This window comes from Suillus plorans (genome assembly GCF_016647745.1).
Source record: "Suillus plorans strain S12 chromosome Unknown HD556scaffold_14, whole genome shotgun sequence".
Classification (NCBI taxonomy): domain Eukaryota; kingdom Fungi; phylum Basidiomycota; class Agaricomycetes; order Boletales; family Suillaceae; genus Suillus; species Suillus plorans.
In genome coordinates, this window is record NW_024537398.1 from 348365 (window position 1) to 365497 (window position 17133).

The window sequence follows — 17133 nt, forward strand, 5'->3', positions numbered from 1 at the left end:
AAACTTGTATTCTCAAGGGATATGTTTCCCTGCACTTGTTCTGCTACAAGTGGGAGATCTTTACAAGTGAGATGTCTTGTTCAACTGAGGGGTTTCTCTGAGAAGAAAATTTCCTAGAAGAGGGATCTCTATTTTTTTGGGGGAGAATGGGCTCCCCTTATATACATTTTGTGTGGGAAAGTAATGTAGGTTCACAAACAATAAAATAAAGAGAGAACCAATCAGAATATTGGGTGAAACCCAATAAAAGTATAAAATACAAATAAAAGATGGAGCAATGACATCAGAGATGACATCATAGTGGGGCTAGAATATTCTAGAGCCTATGACATCATTATGACTTCATACATTACATCATAATTTCCAACAGAATAGTCTAGAACTTTCTGTGGAGCTATATGACATCATTATGACATCATACTCAGAAATAATATTTTCTGGAGGCAAGACACAACCACCTCCAGGTGATTCTGGACTAAATCGTGCTGCTGATCTGTGCTCGAATTACTCACCCATATCATATTCTGTATCATTTCTCTTGATTGTTATATCCACCACTACTGTTATGTGCTTTCATGCATCTGCATGCGAGATTCAATATATTTTTGTGGCTATCCTATTGTATAGAGTGAATACCATGACCAGGAGCAAGTTGTCTGTACAAATCACGTTCTTTGAGTGATCTGTGAGGGTCTGTACAGACATAGACAGAGGAGATCAGTACTATTTGAGAGCTGTTTTGTGCTTGCTGGGCATGTCTGTGGGCATCTGTACAGAGATTGACAAAATAGTCTGCTACTGTAACAAGCTAGGTAGTAGGGACCAAGCTAGGGAGCTGGGATACTGTACAGCTCTGTACAGCTTGTTTTAGTTTACTGATGTGCCATGTCTGAATGCAAGGTTAAATTCATGGACAGCCTCTTCTGGGGTCCGTGGTGGCTGAAGGATGCTTCATAACATCATATACAGGATGTAGTTTTGTAGATTAGACTTGTACGAGCCATGTAATTGATTATCTTCAGTGACAATATTAATGATGCTTATTGATTTATTTCGTGTGGGATGATGATGTAATGTGTAGGGCTTATTAGGGTTTGTGTTGTATTTATTTCTATTTATTCTAGTTAGGTCACAAGGTTGGGTGTTAGGTGTTGGGTGTTGGGTGTTGGGTGTTGTGTTGTCGTCCGAAGAGTCCGAGTCGAAGAAGACCGAGAGAGCCGATAGCGAGGCACAAGATGTCGAATAGAGGGTGCGAGCGCAAGGGGAGAATGGCAGGCATGAGGGAGAGGTGACATCGGCCCCGAAGCTGCACACGTATCAAGTTTCATTCTAATATAACGAGAAAAACTACTCACAGTATAAAGTCTAGCGCCCATGCAGATGAATGTCTCAGTTCTGTTTCCAGAGACTGAGACGTGAGTACCTATACCTTAGCTTGTCGTATACAAACGCTAACGCAATGTAGTTGTCTTACCTGTTAGGTACACATTTCGTTAATGCAGAGTTCTGTTTCCAGAGACTGAGACTTGTCTTACCTGTTAGATTCTGACCGCACATCGACTCTGATCTTGAGAGGTTATGAGCCCTGACATGACCGTCGATAATACACTCCCCAGCACTACGTCCTCATTGTTCAACGTCCCCAAACTTGCCGAAGATGGCACGAATTGGATTACCTACAAGGAGAGAATGTTGACGGCGATAAGTGCCCGAGGTTTGATGCAATATGCAGATGGTTGTGCCATCGAGCCATTACCCTACCTCATAGGCAAGGTATCAGGAGTACTGGAGAAACTGGACAGTTCAACTGCCTCACAAAAGGAGATCGACGAGCGCGATAAGAAAATAGACGAGTACGACCAAAAGAACTCACTGGTCAAGCAGCAGATCTTCAGTACTATAACGGACCGACTCTTGCTGCGCGTCCAAAAGTTCAAGTCTGCATCGGAGGTCTGGGAGGAGATCTGCCAGATCCATGAAGACAAGACTGAGCTCGTCCAGATCAATATATGCCGTCGTCTGCAGGAGACGAGGTGCGAGGAGGGAGGAGACATTAGAGCCCACTTCTCCAAGATGATGCACCTGCGTGAGCTACTTGCAGGCATGGGTGCGGGGATCCTCAATACGGACTTCCATGCCATCATTCTCGGCTCACTCCCCGAATCCTATCACCCTCTTTTGTCGTCCATAAATGTGGCCGCCAAGATCACTAAGACTCCCTTGTCCTCCTATGAACTAATCAGTATCATAACAGAGGAATACGAGCACCGTCAGCTCACCGAAAAGCGTCCTGGTAAGAAGGGTAGCGCAGGCACCACATTGAATGCGCGCGAGTCTAAAGACAAAGGGAAGAGGTCAGCCACGTCAAGCAAAGCTAATGTGGACATCACCTGTTATAACTGTGACCGCAAAGGTCACTATAAAACAGACTGTTGGAGACCTGGAGGGGGAAAGGAGGGCCAAGGCCCAAATCAGCAACGACGGAAGGGTGAGAAGGGCCGAAACGAGACCGCAAATTCAGCTGCAGAGTCCACGTCCCAGGAGTACACATTCGTGTCATCTGACTTGGTGAATATTGCCAAGGACCTCAGGGTACCTGCAGATAGATGCGGGGCCATTGTCGACTCCGGTGCTACCTCACACTTCTGCCCAGACCAGGCGAAGTTCACCAACTTCACCTCCATACCCCCCCAGGAGATCCACACTGCCGATGGCTCCAGTCTGAGTGCTGTAGGTCGAGGAGACGTTGAGCTAGAGTTGCCTCTCAGTGAGAAACACACTGTATGCACCTGCTATGGCCTTCACCCTCATTTCCACCAATTGCATTGTGGCTGCTGGGATGGCTGTCCTCTTCGAGGGACGGATGTGCAAGGTCCTGTCGCAAGGACCCAAGTGCCGTGTCATAGCCGAAATACCCCAGGTTGAAGGGCTGTACAGCGTGACAGCAGGGAAGCCACGTCAGCATCACGCCAACATTGCTAAAGGCAAGCTTACCGTTAGTGAGCTGCATAAAGTCTTGGGACATGTGTCCCAGACTACAGCAGCAGATGCCGTGAAGAAGGGTCTGATAATGGGCCTCGAGCTAGACCAAAGCTCGAAGCCCAAGTTCTGTGAAGCCTGCACCAAGGCAAAGTCAGCACGGAAACCATTCCCCAATGAGAGCAACAGCCAGGCACTCACCTATGCCTTGTCCACACGGACTTGTGGGGGCCGGCCCAGACGACCAGTATCAGTGGGAGCCTGTATTATATCAGCTTCACTGATGACTATAGTCGTCAAACCAAACTCCACTTCCTAAAGCTCAAGAGCGAGGCTCTTACCGCTTTTAAGGCCTATGAGGCATGGTTGGGACGCCAGAGTCCTGGCATCCGTCTGAAGAAGGTCCGTTCGGATCGAGGGGGAGAGTATCTGTCCGTCGAATTCGACCAGTACCTGCATCAGCAAGGTATCGAGCGCCAGTTGACCATCCACGACTCACCTCAGCAGAACAGCGTAGCCGAACATCTGAACCGGACCCTGGTGGGACATGCAAGGGCCATGCTCATAATGAAGGACTTGCCAAAGTATCTGTGGGCTGAAGCAATCAATTATGCGACATGGTTGAAAAACCGCTTACCATCAAGTGCAACCCCAGATACCACCCCATTCGAGCTCGTCCGAAAGACTAAGCCCAGCCTTGTCCAAGCACACAAATTTGGCACGAAGGTCTATGTCCACCTGCATGACGCAGGGAAGCTCGAGTCGAAGGCAGAGGAGGGAGTCTTTGTAGGAGTGGACGTGGAGAGCAAAGGCTACAGAGTGTACTGGCCAGGTAAGCGCAGGGTTTCGGTTGAAAGAAACCTTACCTTTGCACCTAGGGAGGTCACAGTGGCCGAGGATACCCTGAACGAGGGGGATTCCAATGTCATGCGGTACGATGAATATAACAGCAGCAGCAGTAATAACATACCAGTCATTCAGCCTATCCCGCCACCTGCTACTCCAGCCAGAGTACCCCAATGTCCCTTAACCCCACCAGCTCCAAGGACCACCCACACCAGGCCACCTCCAGGATATTATGCAGCCCTCAATGAGGGGGAGACCGCATCCCTAGCTTTAGATTCCCTGTTGGAGGCATCAGAGTTGGACCTGCTGGACGAAGAGAGACACATTCACCTTGCATTGGCTGCCGCAGAGCCAGAACCTACACTTCGCCAGGCGCTGAATGGCCTGGATGGAGTTGAGTGGCAAGAAGCACTGGATTACAAAATAAGTCAGCTTGAGAAGTTAGGTACATGGGAAGTGATGGCCCACCTCGAGGCGCCAACATTATTCCCTGCCATTTCGTTCTGGCCACGAAACATGGACCCGATGGAGAGAAGCTCAAGTTACGAGCTTGCCTAGTCACCAATGGCCAATGCCAACGCTACGGAGTTGATTACTTCGAAATGTTCGCGCCCACCACGAATATGACCACCATTCAGACGGTGCTAATGATGGCAGCTCAGAAAGACTGGGAGATTCATCAAGTTGATATAAAAAGTGCATACCTTTATGCCAGCATCCAAGAAGAGATCTACATGAGGCCACCGCCTGGATATTTGAAGCCTGGGCAAGAGGGGAAGGTGTTGAAACTTCAGAGGAGCCTACCTGGACTGAAGCAAGCTGGATTTGAGTGGGCAGAGGAGCTAGCAGGAGTATTTGTTGACCTGGGCTTCAGCCGTTCGAAGGTCAACCAGGCTGTGTACTTTAAACGTACCTCGAAGGAGCACGTCGTCATCACAGTGTCCGTGGATGACATGGCCATCATGGCAAACCATATCTCCCACATCATCCAATTCAAGTCCCAGCTGCACCAATTCTTCAAAATCACCGACTTGGGAGAACTAAGCTGGTTGTTAGGTTTGAAGGTAACAGGGGATAGAACTGCACGTACTATAACCTTGTCACAGAAGGCGTATGTCACGACTCTCATTGAGCGTTTTCACTTGGCCGATGCAAAGAACGTCCAAACTCCAATGGAACCTGGAGTTAGCCTCTCGTCAGACCAGTCCCCCGCGATGCACTCGGAACTGCAAGACATGCGAGACATACCTTATCAAAGGGCCATAGGCTCATTGATGTACGCCGCAACCAGTACAAGGCTGGACATTGCCTTTGTGGTGTCGTGCTTGTCACAATTCATGCGTAGCCCAGGCAGAGCCCATTGGGAGGCAGCAAAGTGTGCCCTATGTTACCTCAAGGGTACAGATAACCTCGAACTTACCTTGAGCCAGACCGAAGGAGGACTAGAGGCCTTTGTCAATGCAGACTGGGCCTCACAAGCCCATAGACACTCCACGTCAGGCTATATTGTGCTCCTGAATGGAGGCGCTGTAGCCTGGAGTGCGCGTAAGCAACCCATAATCGCCTTGTCCACAGCAGAAGCCGAATACATTGCACTTACCAGTGTTGTTCGGGAGCTCCTCTACCTCTGGCTTCTCATCAAAGAGCTCTATGAAGCCCCCACACAGCCCATCCCCATCCTGTGCGATAACCAAGCTGCTATAGCACTTGCGTCCAGCAGAAAATTTCAGTCATGCACCAAGCACATAGATCTGCAGTACCACTTTGTCCGTTCACACGTCAAGGACAGCCTCTTCAAGCTCCATTATTGCCCTACAGAGGAGAACGTAGTGGATGCATTCACAAAGGCCGTGCCACGCCCCTGTTTGCAAAAGCTCAGGGCCCTGATGGGACTGGCTTGTGCTCAAGGGGGAGTGTTGTCGTCCAAAGAGTCCGAGTCGAAGAAGACTGAGGGAGCCAATAGCGAGGCACAAGATGTCGAATAGAGGGTGCGAGCGCAAGGGGAGAATGGCAGGCATGAGGGAGAGGTGACATCGGTTCCGAAGCTGCACATGTTACGACTGGGATAAGTCGAGCTATCTGTGTCTGAATAGACAATCGGCGAAGTGCCAGATAGACGGAGGTCTACTCTCGGTTGAGAGATCAAGGGTTCTGGCTAAGGCGAGTGTCGCTGACTCCCTTAGAATAGTGGTTCTTAGACAGTAAGGTTGGAGACCTTACTGAAGAACAATGTTCCAGGTAAAACCCAGTAGATTAAAGTAAAGAATACAATCGGTTGGTAGCTAGTCTATATAGCTAATGTTCAAGCAGAGCTTGTAAATGGTTATCAAGATAGAAGCGTGATAAGGAGAAAGATAAGGCGGACAGCCCGCTTGGCGAAGATAAGAGATAAGCATGATATGGACGGCCCATTTGTAAGCGAGATAAGAGAAATGAAGATAGGGGTAAAATGTTACTGTAACATTACCCCACTGCTACGGTTGAAGTCTCCGGCTTCAATATTCTTCGGTGTTGACATACTCGTCCATGTGTTCGTAGTAGAGTGGGTCTGCATCAGCGTTGCAGAACTCCGGCTCATCATACCGAGTCGCATACTCCCGATTCGCTCGTTCTATTTCCTCACGAAGTTCCTCATCTTTCTTAGCCTCCCATTCCGACAGCGCTTCGTAAAAGCCTTTGTCAGTGTAGACCAACGGGAATTGCTCTTTCTTGGCGGCATAGGGGCAGTAGATGGAGAGGTGGCCAGGCTTTTGACCTTGGCATACGTGGCAATGGTATTCAGGACAGTTCTTGTGGCGGTGTCCGAGTTTCTTGCAGACGCGACAAACGAAATTGTCTGCGGAGAACTGGGGTTGTTTTACTGTGATGACGTCGGGGGTTTTGGTGAGGTCAATGACTTCACGCTTCTTTCCCTTAGAAGCTCTAGTCTTCGACACTCCGTGCACCGTGGCTCCACTGCGGGTCTTTTGTTTAAAGACGATGGTGGGTTCTGGGATGGGTAATGCTTCTTCAGCTGGTGTTGGCTGAGCAGCAGGCTGAGGGTCTTCTCTAGTCGTATCTGCAGCAAGTATGCTGTTGGGGGGAGCGCTAGTAGAAGGGCTTGGCGGGCGACCGATTTCGGTTTTGTTTCGTTCTGCAACAGTTCGTATAACTGTTTTGCAGACAGTGCTAAAAGCAGAAGGAAGAAGCTGAATCTCAAGACTGCGAATTTGTCTTTGGAGGTGTTGGCAGGCGAGTCTGAGGGCATCGTTCTCAATTTCTTTGAGTTTGAGCTCAAGGGCGGCGGTGGCGCGTATGACGTGAATCTGGGAGAGTATGGGGGCGGCGACAAACGCTGGTTCTTTGGCGAGTTGATTTTCTAGTTCAATTGCGTGAGGGAGGGACAAGAGGGTTGTTTCGATGATGGCGTCGTCGTCAAGGTCAATGATGTTTTTCTTGTACGTGGAGTTTTCAAGGGAGAAGGCAGATGTGGATGATCCGGTGGGGGAAGGTGTCAATGGGGGAGTCATGATACTTGGGATGTCTTTGTTCAAGGGGGATGGTTCGTTCAGTTTGACTTGTGTCTTCCTTTATACCTTGTCAAAAGTTCTTTCGAACTCCGCAAGTTCTCTTTGGGTATCCACTCGTTGCTTCCGGAAGAATAGCCTATCCATGATACGAGATAGCGTCTTCGTTTACCCGTTCCCTTATGGCTAAGAATAGCTTCCACTTCGTATTCTTCTTCCCCATTGATAATGTCAGGTGGAGGTTCGGTGTAGTTTGGTCCATGTATCTCTGTCTCGTGATAGGAGGATAGTTCAGAAGCATGGAACGTGGGGTGAACTTTCCATTGGTTGGGAAGCTTCAACGTGAACGTGATAGGAGATAAGACTGCGGTGATAGCGAATGGTCCATATCTCTTGGGCGCAAGTTTCCTAGATGGTAACGATGTCAGGAGATTGGTGGCCGTAAGCCATACCTTATCTCCTATCTTCCATGGTCGATATTTCCCATGGCGCGATCTTTCTGCCATTCTCTGCATCGCAATGCTGTGGCAAGCGAGTGCTTCTTCACGTATCTTCTGGAGGTTCCTGAGTCTTTCTTCTGCTGCAGGCGTGTCTGATACAGGTAAAATGTGGGGAATTCCCCATGGTTCATAGCCCATCATGAGGAAGAACGGGGAGGTATTTCTAGCGTCATGTTTTCGATGGTTGTGAACGAATTCGGCGATGGGAAGGTGGTTGGCCCATTCTAACGGGTTACTCCTGCAGTAGATTCGAAGGTAGGTTTCCAGTTCCTGGTTGAGACGTTCCGTTTGTCCGTCTGTCTGGGGATGGTAGGCAGTTGATGCAGCGATCTGGTACCCGAGGAGTCGGGCGAGTTCTCGAGAGAATTTCGAAATGAACTGTGGTCCTCTATCCGAGATTACTTTATCATGGAGGCCAAATCTCTTGAATACGTTTTTGAGAAATAATTTGGCCACTCCTTCTGAGGTGATGTTTTTGTTACATGGTGAAATAATTACCCCCTTCATAAGCCCATGGTCTACCACGATCATGATAGAGTCGAAGCCTCCCGATAATGGCAGGTTGGTGATGAGGTCGACGGAAACCTGAGAAAAAGGGCGAGTGGCAGCGGAGGGGATGGGCCGCAAAGGCGGGGTGGTCGGATGTGTGTCAGCTTTCATCTGCTGGCACAACGCGCATCCGTCAACGTATTTGCGAATATAGGTTCCCATGGCGGGCCACCAAAAATCCCGCTTCACCAATTCTTCTGTTTTGAACCGGCCGGGGTGTCCTGCCGTGGGGTGATCATGGTGTTTGAATAACACATCATGCCGTTGGGCCATCGGTACGTAGGCCCTGTGCTTATAAAAGAGGACGCCATTGGTGCATGTCCAGTCGGAGAGGGCAGATTTCATTGGGGGAAGGCATATCCCATCCAATGCCTGTACGGCTTTCTGATATATGGGATCGTCGGCGGAGTTGCGCGCGATGCTATCCGATAGGTTGTTGTCGATCAATCGAACGAACATGGTATCAGGGAGGAGAATGCGATTCTCGTTATCGTCTTTTCCGAATGAGTGGTCTGGGCGTCGTGATAGGGCATCGGGGGCAGCCAGTTTAGTACCTGCAACGTGGTGCAACTCCAACTGAAAGTTTGATAAAATAAGCTGCCAACGCGCTTGTCTCCTAGTTAACTTCTGGGTGGAGCGGAAGTACAGGAGGTTCATATGATCCGTGAATACTATCACGACATGGGGGCTTGCTTCAAGGTAGTGGCGCCATTCCGAAAGTGCCCGGATGACCGCCAGTAATTCTCTATCAAAGATTTCATAGTTTCGTTCTGCGGGGTTGAGTGATTGAGACAAGTAACCGCAAGGATGGTACATCCCGTTTTCATCGGTTTGTAACAACACCGCCCCGGTTGCTGCAAGTGATGCATCAGTAGCAATTGCGAATTGTCGAGTTGGGTCAGGATTTCGTAGTACTGGTTGCGATAGAAAGGCGTTTTTGAGACGATCAAAGGCGTTTTGGCAATCGTTGGTCCATAAAAAGGGGTGGTCCTTTTTTGTGAGGTCAATGAGGGGTCGGGCGATATCGGAGTAATGAGCGATGAATGCTCGGTAGAAATTACAAAACCCTAAGAATGACCGTGTATCTTTCAAGTTTTCTGGGGTTGGCCAGTGCTTGATTCCGTCTACTTTAGCAGGTTCCATACCCACTTCTCTGGGTCGAATTATCATTCCAAGATACTCTACTTCTTTCGTGTTGAAAGTGCATTTCTCTGGTTTGACAAACAGCTTTTCTCTTCGAAGGATATTGAGGATTTCGATCGTGCGTGCCTGGTGTTGCTGAAGATCTTTCGAGAAGATCAAAAGGTCGTCCATATAAATGACCAACCACCCCTCGTTTATCTGTTGCTGACAGAGGTTCGCCATAAACGCTTGGAATGTCGCTGGGGAGTTTGTCAGTCCGAAGAACATGACTGTTGGTTCAAACAACCCTTCTTCTGTCGTAAATGCTGCCTTCCAGCAATCCTCAGGGTGAATTCTAATGTTATTGTACCCCGACCTTATGTCGATCTTTGTGAAGTATTTGGCGTCATAGAGTCGTTCAATGAGAGATTTCGGCAAAGGGAGGGGGTATTGGTTCCATATGGTCCAATCATTTAGATATCGGTAATCTTGACAGGGACGTAATTCTCCGCTTTTCTTTCCTATGAAAAAGAACCCGCTGGCTTGAGGGGACTTTGATGGGACAATGAAACCTTTCTTGGTATTTTCTTCGATAAAGGTTTTGACAGCTTCTTGTTCCTTCCCAGATAACGGATAAATTTTTGACGTTTTGGGTATGAACCCTGGTTTAAGATCGATGCGATGATCTACACCAGGTCGTTCGGGTGGGACTTTGTTAAGACCGTCTTTGGCGAAAACATCTCGGTATTGGTGTAAAAAAGGGGGAACGAGTTCTTCAAAGGTTTTCTTTTGTTTTTCTATTTCTCCTGTGACTGTGAATTCTTGGGCTTTATTACTCGTTTTTCCGAAGTTTTGTTCTGTTTTCGATGTTCCGTCACGAATGAGCGGGGTATCAAAAGATATATCTTCGATGATGCGTACGGTTGATCCATCTGTGGCGTATTCAACGAGTACTTCATTGTTGGCTAGCTGATAGGCTAGGGGATCGAGGACCGGGGGTTTGAAATTTTCTGACCAAACATTGTCCTTAGTGTCATAGTTAGGGATTTCTTCATCCATTACTTCTTCTACGGAGGTGGTATAGGGGGAGGTGGTTTCATTAATTGCCACCTTCACCTGTATTGGCTTCCATAGTTTGGAGTTTACCCAAACTCGAGACGTTTCTTTTTTGATTTCCTTTGTTTTCTTGAAGAGTGGTGGAAGGGATTTCCCTCGTCGTCTTCTATCGATATCTCTTTCTATAGTCAACGATCTTTTTGTTGGTGGGAGTGATACCGTTTTGGCTTCCCAATCGATCTGAGGTTTTAATGCCGCGAGCCAAGGGAATCCTAAGAGGATTTTGTCTTGCTTGGCGAGTTTTGCTATATTGAACTTTCCGATCATGGTTCGTTGGTCAATTTTGATCGTGAGTACGCAATAGCGAGAGATGAGTCCTCCTTGAGCGTCTGATCCGTCGGCAGTGATGACCGGGAAAGGTCTAGAGAGTTTGTGGGTTTTTATTTTGTGCCTTTTACAAAAGGCGTCGCTTATGAAGGTTCCGGATGCTCCGGAGTCGATGATCATGGACGTTTCGACGGTTTGTACGCGTTTATCGGAAAAAATGGATGCAGGAATTCTTAATTCATTTCTAGTTCCGATAGAACATATTAGTCGTACAGGGATAGGGGGTACTGACGTCGAAGCAGTTCCCCTTTCTAAAAATCCACTTCCATGAAGCGACACTCTACTTCAGTAAAGTCGCTATCTTCTTCTTCCTCGACTTCTTTCACTTTCATGGTTTTCCTCCGGATTGGCGCTTTCCCTTTTGAGGTGTCTTCTTCGTTCTTTTCCTTCTTCCTCCTGATAGGTGTTTTTCTGGAGGAGGGGGCGCGACTTTCGACTTCATCGTCGCTGCTGCTTTCTTCTTCTTTATTTCTTCGGATCTGGTCCCTTTCTCTAGGGTGGAAAGAGGTGTCGTTGGCGCGATGTCCTACTTGATGACATTTGAAGCATCTTCCTTCTTTGAGGTGTTTCTTTAGCTCTGCGTCTGATAGATGGCTTATACGATCGACTTCCATATCTCACTTCTTCTGGGAACATAGTGCTTGTTCCCGAAGTTCTTCTTCTTCTGCTGGTTGGGCCTTTCTTTTCTTTTAATGGCCTTCAACCTTTGGAAAGCATTATCGAGGTTGATACAAGTGTTAACCACGGTGTCGAAGTTGTCAAGGCTTTCACCGGTACGGTGCAGGCTGTCTTGAAGTCCGTAATCTAAACCTTGTCTGAAGAATTCGATCAGGGGGGCTTGTTCGGACATTCCTGCCCTGTGTGCGAGGAGTTTGTAGTTGGAGATGTAGGTGTGGAGATCTCCCCTCATTTCCAATCCTCGGATCTTCATCATAGCGGTTCCAGCGGGATCCATGGGTTTAAAGGCCTCGTCGAAGTCTTTTTTGAATGTGGCCCAAGTTCCGTAACCGATCATTTGGCCAGAGGTATCTTTTCTCTTAGGGTCTAGGGCTGCTTCCATGAAGTCTTCTGCCCATATTGCTGCATTTCCTTTGGTCATGTAAGATAACACTAGGATGATCTTTTTCTTGTCTTCGTTGTATACTTGATCATTGATATCAAGGTACGCGTGACATTTCATCATGAATCTCTTGGATTCTTCTCGGTCTCCATCAAATTCGGGGGGAGCCGATCTTAAGTTCTATATCTTTGGCTTTGGTTGTCATGGCGTTCAAAGGAGGGATATTTGGTAGGGCTCCTAGGTTCAAGGCTCCGATCAAGGGAGTTAGCGAAGTCGTGGTGTTGGTTTCGTTGCAGATGGCAACGGTTCAGTTTATAAGACTTTAATCTTTTGTTATGACTGGGATAAGTCGAGCTATCTGTGTCTGAATAGACAATCGGCGAAGTGCCAGATAGACGGAGGTCTACTCTCGGTTGAGAGATCAAGGGTTCTGGCTAAGGCGAGTGTCGCTGACTCCCTTAGAATAGTGGTTCTTAGACAGTAAGGTTGGAGACCTTACTGAAGAACAATGTTCCAGGTAAAACCCAGTAGATTAAAGTAAAGAATACAATCGGTTGGTAGCTAGTCTATATAGCTAATGTTCAAGCAGAGCTTGTAAATGGTTATCAAGATAGAAGCGTGATAAGGAGAAAGATAAGGCGGACAGCCCGCTTGGCGAAGATAAGAGATAAGCATGATATGGACGGCCCATTTGTAAGCGAGATAAGAGAAATGAAGATAGGGGTAAAATGTTACTGTAACAGCACACATATCAAGTTTCATTCTAATATAACGAGAAAAACTACTCACAGTATAAAGTCTAGCGCCCATGCAGATGAATGTCTCAGTTCTGTTTCCAGAGACTGAGACGTGAGTACCTATACCTTAGCTTGTCGTATACAAACGCTAACGCAATGTAGTTGTCTTACCTGTTAGGTACACATTTCGTTAATGCAGAGTTCTGTTTCCAGAGACTGAGACTTGTCTTACCTGTTAGATTCTGACCGCACATCGACTCTGATCTTGAGACGTTGGGTGTTCAACTTTGAGCTCCCCTATTATCAACACGTATAGCAAATCACTTGACTAAATAATATGACGAAAAATTTGTATCTCTCCTTCAAATCTACTTCGGAACACCAATCAATACCTTCAAGAAATTGGTAATAAATAAAAGCAAATTTCCCTGCTCTTTGGAGGGCACCAGACAACCGTTAACTGCACCGATTATCACACACCACTACCAGTCGATATTTCCACGCGCTCCTGGAAAGCGACTGAGGTCATACCAGTTGCTGCGTCAGAATCGGCCATGAGCTTGGCATAGTATTCCCGGACACCAAGGATCAGGCGCGGTCCCAACACAAACATCTGCACGACCTCCAAAATCTGACTAACCCCAGAAATGATCTGAGCGTCCAGGGAAAAGCACTATAGAAATGATAAATTGTGGTAGTGTGCATAGGCAAGTGAAAGATTGACATACCACGAAGAATGTTGGATATAAATCAAAAATGAGCTCGATGCCAGAAACAGCAACAACGCTACCACGTCCGACCTGTCAGTGGAAAAAAGGAACAACAATCACAATATGAGCTTACCTCGCAAAGTAAACTGCGTGAGTTTTCATCAACACCGTGAAACAGTCCTCGATAATCCCTCCTGCGGAATGTTGTCGCAGTTCACGGAAGTGTTTTATCGCAATCCAGACTGCGAGACATAGCGTGAGGACCTCCCATACAATGGCAAGAATCCAAGTAATCGAATTCAGAAGTGGGATATCGTTTGAATAGTTAAGCTGGCACTGATAAGTGCCGGAGAGAATGAGTTCCTCTGGTATCAATGAGTCTCATGCACGTTTATTTTCATTCACAATTAGACCCACCCCCTGAAGTATGCATCACTGCCATTATAGCGGCCACTGCATCGAAAGTGTTGATAGCCAGGAAGGTGGCAATGAGAAGTATCAGGATCTTTCTGGATCCTTGATACATCGCATGCAACCGAGCGATGATGATGACTTGCAGCATGTTTCAGTCAAGTTAATATCACTGAGGTCTCGCAAGTGCAAAGCTTACCCCACAGCATCGCAAATACCACAACATTCGTCCAATCACCTATGGTGTATATAATCCAGCCTGACGAATCCGATCAGTGATCGGCCTCGGGTGCCACACTCCAAACAGACTCACATCTGTGGCAGTATAGCATGGCAGTCATTAGTGAACCAAGAAATTGGCAAATGACCACACCCACTGCTACAGGGAACCACGGTTAATTGGAGGGGAATAGCAAGCATCTGTGCAGAAGACTCACAGTATCTGTCAATGAGATAGTCGGAACACTGACTATATGTCGTTGGTCAGAATAAACACGGACAGCGAATGTACTAAGGGGACATACTCAGAATGATCAGGCTGGTTATGAGAGATAGACAATTAGCACAACATCGAGTGTGTAGCCTTCCGGACATACACAGCGTATAAGATTCCAAGGTAACGTGCCTAGGGTACTTGCAAGTCAGCACAACATGGCAACCACAGCAAACAAGCCACATACACCGAGATACATAACTGTCATTAGGGACCATTGTTGTCTCTGGCATCAGATGTATTTTCGTGTGTGTTCCTCTGACACCAGACTCTGCTCACCCAGATGAGCTCCACCTATAAAGCCATTCTCAGCGAGATGGCTACTCCAGTCATACCATCGACATACCTCTTGTCCGAATGTAAGTGCTGAAAATAATCATAAGACGTCAGCTGTCTTTTAATGTTATCAGGCTCACCCCAATCATACATCACTGCAACAAAGACGGCAACTGCGAAACCACAGCCAAGGTTAGAGTGTGTCAGCTTCAAGATCCGACTGTTCTCCACGAACCTCCAAAATAGCTGGCCAACCGATATGCATCGATGGCCGACCACCAAGTGGGATCATTTGAGATTACGGCGGTCATATTGGTAGAGAATGGATGTGGGTGAGAGGCGAACTTGATGGATGTAATACGATGGCATTCGTGCTAGTTATACCACCACCCGGTGTGTAGATCAGCGACATGAGATTGGGGAATTCGATGATGACCGTTCCTGCTTTGATTGGTCGAAGTGGATATTTTTGCACGAAGAAAGATAAATTAGTCCAGGTGATCATAGTAGATGTTGGTCGTAAAACATCTGAACGAGCGAAACACTTGAACTCCACAAAAGATTGAACAAGATCAAAAGTTTTTGTGATCTTGTCGCCTTGTTTCCGATGCTATTTTCGAGATGATTTCGCTACACGTGCATCAGTTCATTAATGCAACCAAGTATTACTTCATCTGTTTGATACATACTGATCACGGTACAACCATCAGAATACCTGTCATCTCATCTCTCTTCGCCTCTGTAGCACAGGCCAGGGGAGCATAACAGCTCGTCCGAGGTCACTCAGTAAATGCACATTGCACCGGTATGACACCGGACCAGAAAAGTCAGCTGTCAAAAATAGGGAGATTTGCACGAAGCAAATTCGCATCCTACTCTGGCTAACAATACATCTCAGCGAGCATACGTCTCAAAATCTCACCTCACCCTTAGGTCACTTGTTGCTTCATGCGCACCCTCTTGCTCTCCATCTCGGACATTGGACTACCGTATCATCTGAATGCCAGAAATGGTGAGCGCAGAATATTTCCGGTCGCGGACCGTGCGAATGTCAAACTAGTCGTATAGCTGGTTTATGGTGCTAAAGCGGGTATGGGCATTTGGGAACAAGAATACATCAGACGTGACAAGCTGTATTTGAAATTTGCACACATTCTAAAGTCTAATTGATGTACTTTGTTTTGAAATGTTTTATCACTAGTACTCTCAGCTTCCACGCATCGTCTTCGACTTTCACCAACACCACCTACTCAGTCCTCCGCAACCACTCCCATTACTTTCAAAGCCTACCTATAGCACCCACCAACCTGGTGGCTTGTTCGTGCTACATAGTCACACTCCAACGTGCTCAGAGCGACTCGTGTCGTTTTGTTTGAAATATTCTATCACCTGTGCATACCGACATTCTCGTCCAGTCTATTCTTATAACAATTTGCAATACAGCACATTTCAAATGTCTTCGAACAAAATTCCCTTCCCCTCAAATCTCCCAGAGTCCCAGAGTGTCATCACGATCGACTTATAATGTTCTCTCACGCACGTTCCAAATCCTAAATCAATCTAATGTCGAATCTCGATGATGACATGGACATTTTGGCCGCATACCATGGCCAGCTACATCGAACAATTCACCTCGATCTCACTATCACGTCCACAGCCTGACCTCAAGCAGCAGATACTTGACTACTGCACTATTACTGGTGCTGGGCATGTCGGTTCCTAGGTGTGTCCCTTGTCGCCGTTTTGAGCCATGTCAACAAGTTGTTGTTGTTTTATGTTTCATGTCTGGTTAGCACCCTGGACTCCTTCAAATTCCCCTGATTCCGCAGAGGCGCTGGGTCTCAGCTGAAGGATCACAGCCTTCATATCACAATGTTTAATAGGGTACATGTATCCCCCAGTAGTGCTTCAGCAACAACCTTAAACGCATTTATATTTGTAGCCGTATGTCCACCTCAGCGAACGAAAGTGAAAGGGAGGCTCCTCCACAAGCATTAACCAACTTCAACCTCTTCAAGACTAATCAAGTACGCCTCGCATCATTAAGCTACGCATGCATGAACCACCTTGTAATTACCTTGAATGCATCATCTGCAGGCCACTTGTCGTGAGTCAGCTGAAACAAAAACAAGGTAGCAGTTCATAGGACATTGCATGAGGCGAGAAGATGAATCGAGTATGAATTGCTGAGGAACTGAAGCAGTGTGCTGTCCCTCGACTTTCTCCTCGCGCGCTGCCTAAGCAATCATATGAATGATTGTCATCGTACAGAGAAAATAAGAACCGCAAGTCTGCATGGGCAGCTGGTGCCAGTAGAGATATTTAAATATTAGCAACACGTATAGCAAATCACTTGACTGAATAATACGACGAAAATTTTGCATGTCTCCTTTAAAACTACTTCGAAACACCCATCAATACCTTCAAGAAAGTGGTAATAAATAAAAGCAAATTTCCCTGCTCTTTAGAGAGCACCAGACAACCGTTAACTCCACCGATTA

The 17133-nt window shown here is 47.1% G+C and overlaps 1 protein-coding gene across 1 annotated transcript; it reads right to left on the reverse strand.

The window, feature by feature from the left end:
• Positions 1-13214: 13214 nt before the first annotated feature.
• HD556DRAFT_1440497 (uncharacterized protein) lies at positions 13215-14943 on the reverse strand (the record flags this gene model as incomplete). Its single annotated transcript, XM_041306120.1, has 14 exons — positions 13215-13415; positions 13471-13528; positions 13586-13817; positions 13870-14004; positions 14063-14122; positions 14177-14239; positions 14301-14332; positions 14388-14401; positions 14462-14488; positions 14544-14582; positions 14636-14650; positions 14703-14722; positions 14773-14805; positions 14868-14943. 14 exons carry the CDS (start codon positions 14941-14943, stop codon positions 13215-13217), a joined length of 1005 nt encoding a protein of 334 aa, XP_041162966.1.
• Positions 14944-17133: the final 2190 nt, after the last annotated feature.